The sequence below is a fragment of the Podarcis gaigeae genome (genome assembly GCF_964106915.1).
Source record: "Podarcis gaigeae genome assembly, chromosome: 16".
Lineage (NCBI taxonomy): Eukaryota > Metazoa > Chordata > Lepidosauria > Squamata > Lacertidae > Podarcis > Podarcis gaigeae.
In genome coordinates, this window is record NC_139693.1 from 27,212,551 (window position 1) to 27,223,704 (window position 11,154).

Sequence of the window (11,154 nt, forward strand, 5' to 3'; positions counted from 1 at the left end):
AGCTCTTTCTCTTGCTCTGCACTTGTCCAGGCACTCAATGGACTAAAGATACTGCACTGCAAGGGACTGTTTGCATCCCAGATAAATACAAGGCAAGCAGCTGGTTGCATGACACCCGTTAGCAACTGCCACATTCTTTGATTGCTTCCTCCTCCTTTGCAGTAGTTACCGGTAAGAATTTGTGAGGGCTTAATCTGGGGGCTTAATCTGAGACGCTTGAGAGTTCCATGGACTGCAAGAAGATCAAACATATCCATTCTAAAGGAAATCAGCCCTGAGTGCTCGTCGAAGAATTGATGCTTTTGAATTATGGTGCTGGAGGAGACTCTTGAGAGTCCCATGGACTGCAAGAAGATCAAACCTATCCATTCTTAAGGAAATCAGCCCCGAGTGCTCACTGGAAGGACAGATCCTGAAGCTGAGGCTCCAATACTTTGGCCACCTCATGAGAAGAGAAGACTCCCTGGAAAAGACCCTGATGTTGGGAAAGGTGGAGGGCACAAGGAGAAGGGGATGACAGAGGACGAGATGGTTGGATAGTGTTCTCGAAGCTACCAGCATGAGTTTGACCAAACTGCGGGAGGCCATGGAAGACAGGAGTGCCTGGCCTGCTCTGGTCCATGGGGTCACGAAGAGTCGGACATGACTAAACGACTAAACAACAACAATCTGGGGGCAGGGACACAGCTCATCCATGTGCCAGCACCACCATTCCTGGGCACGTGCCTGTTTCAGAGTGTCCTATTCAAGGTGGAAAAGCCAGGGAGGATTGTGTGTTTGTGCCTGCCTCTGCACTTTAAGCCCCTGTGCGTTCTTTTGAATGCTTGACTAGAGTGCCTGCCCCTACACTCACACAGCCCTCCCATCGCAAGCCCACCCGTTACAGAGGTGATAGATTTAACCCTACAAATCCTCTGTCTAAAATCTGAATACGTTAAGAATCCACAGTAGCTGTACTGGCATATTTCGACAGGCGTATTTAAGTTCCTACAGCATTACAATCATGTGGCTTAAAATATTACAGTGCCCTTATTTTTGACACTAATAGGTTGTTGTTGTTTTTTGCAGGATGGGCTTAGTCCACTTTATGATGACAGTTGTGACCTACAGGGCAGCATAGCTCTCAGCTGTCCCATTGCAAAAATGAGGGAGAGGGGGATCAGCTCTCCAAAGTCAGAATCATACAGTCATCTGTGATGGAGGTGCTGCACAAAATCCCTAAGTAGCATAGAGAACTCTGGGTCCTGCCATAAGGAAAAGCCATTAACGCACAAACAGAAACGTCATGTTAATCTCTACTTCTGGTGCAACAGGATACTTGCTTTTGCAATAATTCAGAGCATGTGTGGGAAGCCTGTGGCCCTCTAGATGTTGGACCACAGTCCCCAGAACATCTGGCCACAGTGGCCGGGCCTGATGGGAGCTGGAGGGCAACATCTGGAAGGCTGCAAGTCCTTTTAAGTGCTGCTCATCTCACCTTCAGCTCCTATCTAATGTATTTTAATGTATCCTATTTTAATGTAACTTCACCAATGCCTAACACAACTCCTTTAAAATGTTCTTGCTGGAGTTGAGAAATGGCAGTCTCCCTCTCTGGCACATCTTTAACACATCACTCGTAACTTTCTGCCCCACAATCGGACCTCACAGTACTTTAAATGAAACACAAAGTGGATATTACAATATCAAAGTTTATTTTTGACCAGCAGGGAAGCCGTGTACATCCCTGAGTTGAATCCAAAAACATGTGTGCAGTGTGATGAGGTAGAACAGTCTGGACTCCGGCTAGAATCGTCCTGAACTGCAGCCAAGAGAAATTTCCCTGCCTCCAATTATATAAACAGCAGTTCTGAGCCAAGCTGCTGGGTTGTCTTGGAAGTCCTCAAGCCATCTTCTTATCAACACAATCCCGGCCTCAAATTACAGCTTTTGAACATGTAACAAAGTTTCCCTCCCTACCCAGACTTTGGAGTCATGCTGCTGCCAGCTGCACTTGCTTTAGCAAGTAGTTCAGGTCTGCTTTCTAGGGCCAAATGGGTCTGACCCAAACATAGGTTTTTATCTTAAAACACTAGCCTTAAGCCTGAGGCTGTGAAGAGTTGTCACCAGTTCTCACTAGAGAGCGCTGGTAATGTAGGATACTCTGTGTTCAGAGCGTCTCCAGGCTGACAGCTGTTTGCAACTGATGTGTTAATTAACAAAGGTTAATTGTGCTGGATTGGGGCCAAAGTTATCAAGAGATTCTAATCAATCTTGTATTTTAAAACCTTTAATTTCTTTAGAGAGGACCTAGTACAATCACGATTTGGCAGCCCCTCACTAAAAAAGAACGCTCAACATGACAGCAATTAAACTGAGATTATCTGAAAACAAACCGATGGTATGCAAAGAACTGATTCATCCAACCACTTTGGAGGGTCTGCAGTTACAACTGCAATGCTTTTTAATTCCCTGCTTTCAGAAAGAACCACCTGACCTCATGAAAAAGGCCCTGGCTACCAGAAACCCTTTATGCGGCAAAAGCAGCTGTGAGAATCCACACATTGTGGTTTGCAGGTGATGCTGGTATACGTATGTGGACTACTTCCTCTTGTTGCTCCTTCCCCCAATATCCAATAATCCTAGGCTGTTTATGTTATTCTGTTCCCTGATTATTAGACGCCCAAACTGGGTGAAAGATCAGCCCTTACAGTATAGAAAGGAGGACTGACTTTTGTCCCTTTCTGTGTTGAGCTTCTCTTGGGTGGGGGGAATTCATGAACTTGGCGTGGAAGTGAATACTAAGACTTTTGTTCCTGTCAAAAGGAAAAGAAGTCCAAGTCCGCATTTGAAAACTTCTCAAAATGTGCAAATTTTAAAAATACACACATACATTTAAATATTACAGACGCTATACACAAGCTATTTTCATCTTCATTATCATCATCAAAACTAAAAAGATGGCAACAGGACCGCCATGCTGCTCTCTGTAGGTTTAGAGACAGGGCAGGGCAGATTTCAGGCTTGCAGGATCTACTTTTTATTTCCAAATAGAGCCTGGAGGCCCAGCAACTGGAGCCAGATGTAAAAACCCACTCCTGGCCTTTTGAGTCTTTCACATTGCTGCAATTACAAAATTGGGAGTCTCACATCCTTCTTGATCTACTGCAAAACACCCAGAGATCTAAGAGTAGATCCCAATCTAAAATGTATTTATTTCAGCCAATTTAGAGCCTGCCTTTCTGGATACATTCCCCCCTGCCAAGGTGGCTCACAACAAAACAATTTAATACCAGTTTAGATCCTAGTCTAAAGCATCCCTTCTTTGTGGTCCTGCTGCAGTGTGGGAGCAAAGTCTCTTGCAGTCCTGAGACAAGGCTGCTGCTGCTGCGGCTGCTACTGCTGTTGCAAGCTGGCCAGTGATGGACGTGGAAGCCCTGGCAGCTCCAATAGGTCAGCTGTCTCTGTAAACAAACAGGATGTCCTCATCGGTGCCATAACTGGTTCTGGCTTCCTCAAAGTTATTGATGCTGGTTCGGCATGTTCCTGTGGGGCAGGACCAAAATGGGCTCAGAGGGGGCCAAGGGGTTAAGGCTCTGTTGAAAGGAAGGCAGGGCCATTGACTCAACAGCCCTAACGCGCCCATCTCCACCCCCCCCAACGCAATCATGGCCTTGGTGCAGAGACAAAAGACAAGACAGACCCACCTGGCATGGCTCATGCTCCTGAGGCACGAGCCAGGAAATGGCTAGGACAACATCAACCCAGAATATTGTACAATGTTGCAGAGAGGAATGAGCTAACATGCCAGAGTTGTCCTGTTACCACACTTCCCCTATTTGAAATAAAGGGTGGTGGCTACTCACGGTCAGCATAGGCAGGATTGTTGTAATAAATACTCCCTGAGGCCTTGCTGTAGCCACACAAGACAACAAAATGGCCCTGGTAGTCAGGACTTCTGCAGAAGCACTTCTGGCCGGTTGGGAGAAAGCAACAATATTTGACCGGGTTGGAGCAGAGGTCACAGAGCAGCAGGACGGCGTTGACAAGCACAATGGCCACATGGCCTTGGGCAAGGTGATCCTGGATGTCCCGGACAGTCACTGTGCTGTGGAGGAGAAGAGATGGAGAAGTCAGTCCACTGGAGTCTCTTAGGGATATCTTAACAAGGAAGACACCAACTCTACCAGGACTGGAGGTTTGGAACAGGTCACTAGGTCCACAGCCCATATGGACAGGGTGGCTGCTTGCAGCAGCCTTTCCCAACCTGCTGCTCTCCAGATGTGTTGGATCCCATCATCCTACGGCTGGAGCTGACGCGAGTTGTAGCCCAAAGCATCTGGACGAGACCCGGTTGGCGAAGGCCTCTGCATTAAAACAGCTGCGGCATCTGTAAAGAAGTCCATGTGGTGGGGAGATAAACCTCGACCGAGAGAGAGAGAGAGAACTCACCGTTTCTCTACCAGCACTTTACAGGCTTTGGATTGTGCAAACAGCTGGTTGACTCTGTTCTCCTCTGTGTCAAAGTGTTTCCTGTAGAACGACTGAAGGAGGAAGAGGACAAGCCTGGTCAGAACAGATTCCGCTCGGGGTAAGAAACCTAAGAACATAAGAGCATAAGAAGAGGCCAGCTGGATCAGGCCAATGGCCCACCTGGTCCAGCATTCTGTTCTCACAGTGGCCAACCAGATGCCTGTAGGAAACCCATTAGCAGGGCCTGAACACAAGAGCACTCCTGTGATTTCTAGCAACGGATTCAGAGTAATGCTGCCTGCCACACTGGAACAAAAGTACAGCCATCATGGCTAGTAGCCATGGATATCCCTCCTCCTTAAATTTGTTGAATCCTCTTCTAAAGTCATCTAGATTGGTGGCCACCAGGTTAACTATATGCTGCATGGATAAGTTCTGTTTTTCTTTTCTCAGTCCTGAATCTTCCAACATTGGATGTCCACAAATTCTAGTGTTAGAGAGAGAACTTTTCTCCATGCTATGCATAATTTTATAAAACTTCCATGGTTTTATAAACTAAAATGCTCCCAAAATGGCAATGTTCCTTCACTGGGTGGGTGGGGGGTGGGTGTCGCTCCACCTCATTGCTTGCCCTCTTCTGGACCTTTTCCAACTCTACAATATCCTTTTTGAGGTAAGTCGGCCAAAACTGTACACAGCAACCTAGAGAAAGGGCTACCCAGGTCCCAGGTGCAGCTTGCAAGAGAGTCCCCCTTGGACTGAGGAAGCAGGGCAAAGTTCACGGCCAGAGAGCAACACAAAAGAACATCTGAAACATCATCTGGAAAATCAACATGGATCCTGTCCCATTTAAAAAATAAAAAAAACAATCTAGTGCTTGCCTTTTCCAGACACGAACAAAGCACCAAATAAAAACAGTGAGTAAAAACAATTAAACAAAAACCACAATCTAATTAAAAGGCCCAAGTTATCATAAAATGCCATTGGGTACCTTGAGAAGCCTGTATGTCAAGCTCCAAAAATCAAACGTGCTGGAAAGGTTCATGAGTGCCAAAACAAACCAATCATCATCATCATCACCTTTAGAGAAGGAAAGAATTCCTGCCCTCCAGACTTGGCCAAAGCACCAACATTTGAGTGAACCAGGAAGCTGACCTGGTTCTTGTAGCCCTTGTCCACCCCCAGGGTCTGTGTGCAGAAACGATGCTTCACCCCAAAATGACGCATCAGGTAGGCCAAATCGATGGTCCAGATGCTCTCCGTCATCTGGAGGTCCTGAATGGCTTTCTGGAACTCATCATCATTCAGGAGGTTCAGGTACCTGGGACGAAACCAGAGGAAGTGGTGATGGTGAAGAAGAGGGATCAGGAGAGAACAGAGCGCAGCTTATAACGTGTTACTTGACAGAAGGGAATCTGGATGCTACAGGGCCTGCCTGCACAATGGACAAACTTCAGAGCAAGATAAAGGGGTGGAGAATGTCCCCCTGGATTCTATTTCAGAGATGAAACAATGGTTTCCTTTTGTGAGTTGGCTCATATCAGCATATTGGGGGAAAGACCCTCTTCTAGCTGTTTCAAGCAGATTTGTTAATGCCAGTGGTGGGGTCAGAGATGATGCGAGCTGCAGTTAAGCAACCTCTGGAGGGCCACAGAATCCCCCTCCATCCCCATTAATGCAAATACAGCAGGTCCCACATAAGAAGGCATGGCATCTACAGTTTGAATGTTCTCGCAACAGGCCAGAATTTGAAAGGAAGAAGGGAAGGAACTTGATAGGCGTCCAATGGAAAGTCCCTTGGACACCAACGATGTGGTCTGGTCCAGGCATAAGGAGATAGGAGGGAAGGTTTTGTGGGCTTGCCTACTCTCTCCCACCCCCCTTCCTAAGATTTGCTTTGCCCTTTACATCTGTTTTGGGACTAACTCCAACTTCAGGTAACTAAGACTGCATTATAAAGTTTGCAAACTCTGGTTCCTTGCAATCCTGGCTAGCTCTCAACATAGCTCTAATAAGGGTGTTATACTACGTTTTGGTTAAACAATGAAGGCATTCATGCACAACACAGGGAAAGGAAGAGGAGATGAGCTGACAGCACATTCCCAATCTCCAAACCAGGGTTATGCCTGAGGCAGGTAGCGCAGACACAGAAAAAGAAGGTGTTTTGGGGAGAGAGGCAACTCATTCATGGGATGATGGGAAGGGGCCACAATAGAGGAGAAATCACTGACATTCCATCATGAACAGGGGAGTGGGGGGGGAGAGAAAGGCTTGGATCCACAGGGCAAGAAGTTCACTCTTGGAAATTCAGTTTGGTACAGGAAGGAGGGAGGGAGGGGGAGTTACAGTAGTCAAGATGGGAAATTACCAGCGGGCAGGCTAGCGTCTTGGCAGAAGGGATGGAGAGAAATGAAAATCTTCTGCTTCATATCTACTAAGTGGCCCTCTAAAGAGGCATTTCACTCTCCTGCACCTAAAGCTCGTGTTCCTCTGTGGAAGGAAAGACGAGTTCAGCAGGAAAAGGAAAAGGGGAAAAAAGAGACCGAGAGCCAGCAGGCAGCACAGCAGAGGCAGATGGAAAATCGTAGTGGCCGTTATTCATGGAACACAAAAGGCAGGGTGGCTTCTACGGGAGTCACACAAGAGCACGGCAACAGACTCAAAACACCCAGAGGAAAAACCCGCCAGTTGCTGGCAATTACCGTATTTTTCGCTCTATAAGACGCACCAGACCATAACACACACCTAGTTTCTTAAGGAGGAAAACAAGAAAAAAAAATTCTGAGTCCCAGAAGCCAGAACAGCAAGAGGGATCACTGTGCAGCAAAAGCAGCGATCCGTCTTGCTGTTCTGGCTTCTGGGATAGCTGTGCAGCCTGCATTCGCTCCATAAGACACACACACATTTCCCCTTACTTTTTAGGAAGGAAAAAGTGAGTCTTATAGAGCAAAAAATACGGTACTTGAAAAGGAAGTCAGCTGAGTGCCCCAGTCAAGAGTGTCTTCTATTGGGCCCACCAGAGTTCTTACATTATGAATATAACAACCTTTGTACCCATTCTTTGTCACTGTCAGATATAAATGCTGTTTCCTCCACAGTTCCTTTTCTTGTGCTTGAGAAGCTGCTGCTGTGATCAGTTGTGCTGCACTCACTGGAGGGCCAAGGCACTTGGGTGAGGTCTAGGGACCTTCCCACCTTGGAAGCAACTTGTTGCAAAGTGCCACCAGCCACCTCGCCTCCTTCCCCACCCCCAATAAGCCCCAACCAAAATGGACTTACTGCAGAACCATCCTGGAGCAAGCCAACCCACAGTCCCAGTGGTACAGCTGCTGAAGGATTGGCACGTCCAGCTGCACATTGTCCACTGCAGGAAAAGAGGACACCACCGTCAGGAAGACAGTTTTTGGCACAACTAAGGTTCTTCTCTACATTCACACCCATCCTTTAACAGAAAAAAATATATTATTTTGTTCCATGCCAAAGACATCAGTTTGCAACATTTTAAAGCAACTCCAGAGGGTGTAGTTTCATCTGACCCAAGAACTTGGTCTCACAATAATAGACCATGGGATCATAACTGCCCCTGGATATATTGGACTAATTTATCAGTTCTGCACCCACACCATCTGCCAAAACCACCTCCCGGCAGTGTAAACCAAAGATGGGAAACGTGTGGCCTTGCAGATGCTTGTCGTACCTAGTCCTGAACTGGTACAGGCCATGGAGCTCTTAGAAGGATGAACCAGGCACCCCCACAGGATGAGGGCTTTGAGGAGCAGGCAGGGGGCCTGAAACCCAGTCTGAGGATCCACTTGAAGGGGCCCTCTGGGTTGATACATGATGAAGAACCCCAGGAAGGTGCCTGCCCCCCAGCCTTCGAGAGGGAGACAGCACTGAAAGCTTGACCGCTAGGCTGAAGAGGAACAGCACAGTAAGCACCTATGGGCCCAGGGTCTCCTTGTGAGTAGGCAATGCAGCAGCTGGGGCCAGAGTCACTGGCAGCAGCTGGGGCCAGAGTAGATAAGGCTCCCCCTCTTGAGCCTTCCAGTTGCTGGAAACAACACAGGTCCCTGGGTCCTTTTTCCTATGTTGTACTTGGCCTGAACTTCCTGAGATCCTGACCTTGGACTGCTGCCTAATTTCATTTCTGGATTGCGTTTGGACCTAGGTTGATTCTCTATGCATGACCTTGGTTTGTTTGGATTGTGCTGTGCCTGAACTCATGGGAAGTGCTTTAGTGAAGGTCTGTGTCTTTGGTAACTGGGACCCCTTCCCCCAACCCACAGAACACATCTCCTGGAAGTGACAGCGTTGTAGACTACACCTCCCATAATCCCTGGCCAGTGGCTATGCTGCTTGAGATGGATGGGAGATGGAGTCTAAAAAAATATGAAGCGCCACAGCTAGTCACCCCTGATGACTAGGTTGGCTGCTCTGTTAGGGGAGAAATGCAGGGTACAGTGGTACCTCGCAAGATGAAATTAATTCGTTCTGCGAGTTTTTTTGTCTTATGAATTTTTTGTCTTGCGAAGCATGGATTCCCATAGGAATGCATTGAAAATCATTCCCATAGGAATGCATTGGACGTTTTCGTCTTGCGAAGCAAGCCCATAGGGAAATTCATCTTGCGAAGCAACTCAAAAAACGAAAAACTCTTTCGTCTTGCGAGTTTTTCGTCTTACGAGGCATTCGTCTTGCGAGGTACCACTGTCTTGTGAACAGCAAAGGATGTCACAGAGGTGCTGATGAAAGACTTGGGTGTTTCTGGTTTTTACAGAGGCCAATAGCTCAGCACAATAATTTCTAAATCTTCCTGGCAATGAGCCCATCATTTCCTGGGTAAAAAAGCATCAACAGAGCCACCCACTTTTTGTGTTTGTAAACTCCTTGCCAGTTATGCCCTTAGCAATGTCTAGTCATCGGGACTCTTGCTCAATTGAGTTGTTGCTCTTTGGGGACAAAAGTCTGTGTTGACAGGTTACCAGGACTAAAGGTACAGGAAAGGCCAGAGCCCCAGGACAGGGAGGGGACTCAGCTGGCTTCCTTCCAACCAACTGAGGCTGACTCAAGGGAGCCTTGAGGGAGGTCAGGACAGTTCTGGCCCTCTGGCTCCGGACATGCAGCGCATTCTTCAAGGGTAGCCTGGTGTATTTAGGAAATAATAATAATACTGTATTTCAAAAGGACCAGGGGCAACACAAAGACATTTCAGCTGATCCAGTTTGAACAAAGGCAGCTCTCTTGCAGAAGTCTCCCCAGCCTTCTTTGCCTGATCTTCAGCCAGACTCCGTTAGCAGTGAGAGACCAGTGACACTTGCCAGCCGGCGGAATCAAGGCCCAAACTGCTTTGAGGGCTCTTTTTTTTTAAAAAAAAAAACAGTCAAGTAGTGTATTAATTTAATGAAGCATATAGTAAGTAAATTGCAACAGAGCCCAAAGCAATGGAGGGGGTGGTTGTCCAGGGGAAGATGTCATCGCTTGTCTTATGGTCCTATGGAGGAATCTTTAGCACTTTTGTATCTCTGCTTTCGGTCATACAAAACGTGGTGGAAAATATGACAGCCAATGTGTGTTGAGATGCTGAGATGGAGACAACTAGAATCCTGAACTCTTGAAAGTGGCTTAAACACCATAAAGATATAAGTTTGCAGGAGCACTTCGGTCGGGCCCACTCCTCTCTGCCTGGAAGCCAAGTATGAGATCCTTGCTCTAAAGGCCACTTTCCCACGGGGGTCCGCTGAGATTTCAGAAGCCCCGACATTAGCTGGAAATGGTCCAGAGAGCCACAAACACCAATAGCACTAGTAGCTGCTGCTGCTTTAGGGCGGCTGTCACTGTAGCCAGTGCAGCCCGACCTGGGAGCGTCCGGCGGGGCGGTAAGCCAGCTCCGGACTGCGCAGCCCGACCCTAACCCCACACCCTGGATCAGGCTGCGCGGCGGCAGAGGGACCCCTTTCTACTGGGCTCCGACGTGTTTCCTCGGAAGCTAGCCAGCCAGCCCCCCACTCCCCCGCGCTCTGCACATGCTCGGGCGCCCCTTCCCAAGGCGGCAGGGCCCCCACCCCACCACTTGACGGACCTGCGGGCGACTCGTGCGCGTCTTCCTTGGGGCTCTTCATGGCGGCGAGGCGGGCGACGGGGAGCGGCTCACGGGCCAAGGGCGGCCGCGGGGCTCGGCAGGACGCGGGCCGGCATGGTTCCCCCGGTGGCGGCGGCGGCTCCTCTTCCTCCCGTCCCTCTCGGCCCGGCGGAGGCGGAGCCCGCAGCGGAGGCCTAGCGCCTGCCTCCCTCCGGGCCCGCCTCGCTCCTTCTGCGGTGGTAGCCGAGGAGCCTTCCCGCCGGCTCCAGCGGGGCCAGGGCTGAGGCCCGACAGGCACCGGGGCGGGAGGACGTGCGGTGAGGGGGGGCTCCCTTTCCCACCCCCAATGAGCAACCAGGGGCGGCGGCGGAGGAGGAGGAGGCCGGGCCTGCCAGAGGCCGCTGGACTACAACTCCCGGCAGCCTCAGCCAGGCAGGCCAAGGCTCAGCGCTGATGGGAGTCGTAGTCGCTGACAGGAACCCACAGAGGTGGCCCACCTCTCGCCTCTCAGTAAGCGCCCAGGAAATGGGAAGGGAAGGGAGGGCGGCGACGACGAGGCTTCAAGCGTGGCGGGGTGTCGCCTGTGGTGTACCCCCCCCTCACGGGCAGGGCAAGCGGAACTG

General features: G+C 49.3%; 1 protein-coding gene across 2 annotated transcripts; it reads right to left on the reverse strand.

The window, feature by feature from the left end:
- Positions 1-1,675: 1,675 nt before the first annotated feature.
- On the reverse strand, positions 1,676-10,871 carry GUCD1 (guanylyl cyclase domain containing 1). 2 transcript variants are annotated; one of them, XM_083717705.1, is made up of 6 exons: positions 10,532-10,871; positions 7,732-7,816; positions 5,608-5,773; positions 4,432-4,523; positions 3,846-4,087; positions 1,676-3,525 (listed from the first exon to the last, which is right to left on the reverse strand). In XM_083717705.1, the coding sequence occupies exons 1-6, from the start codon at positions 10,569-10,571 to the stop codon at positions 3,434-3,436; spliced, it is 717 nt and encodes a 238-aa protein (XP_083573831.1). In that variant the 5' UTR covers positions 10,572-10,871; the 3' UTR covers positions 1,676-3,433. The 2 variants fall into 2 exon arrangements, with proteins under 2 accessions (XP_083573831.1, XP_083573832.1); XM_083717706.1 differs by having other exon boundaries at positions 5,665-5,773; positions 10,532-10,839.
- Positions 10,872-11,154: the final 283 nt, after the last annotated feature.

Coding starts and splice junctions, on each gene's coding strand:
- GUCD1 (XM_083717705.1), bottom strand. CDS start 10,571: ATGAAGAGCCCCAAGGAAGACGCGCACGAGTCGCCCGCAG. Junction 4,088..4,431: donor AAAGTGCTGGTAGAGAAACG/GTGAGTTCTCTC, acceptor TCTCCTCCACAG/CACAGTGACTGTCCGGGACA. Junction 3,526..3,845: donor CAATCCTGCCTATGCTGACC/GTGAGTAGCCAC, acceptor CCTGCCCCACAG/GAACATGCCGAACCAGCATC.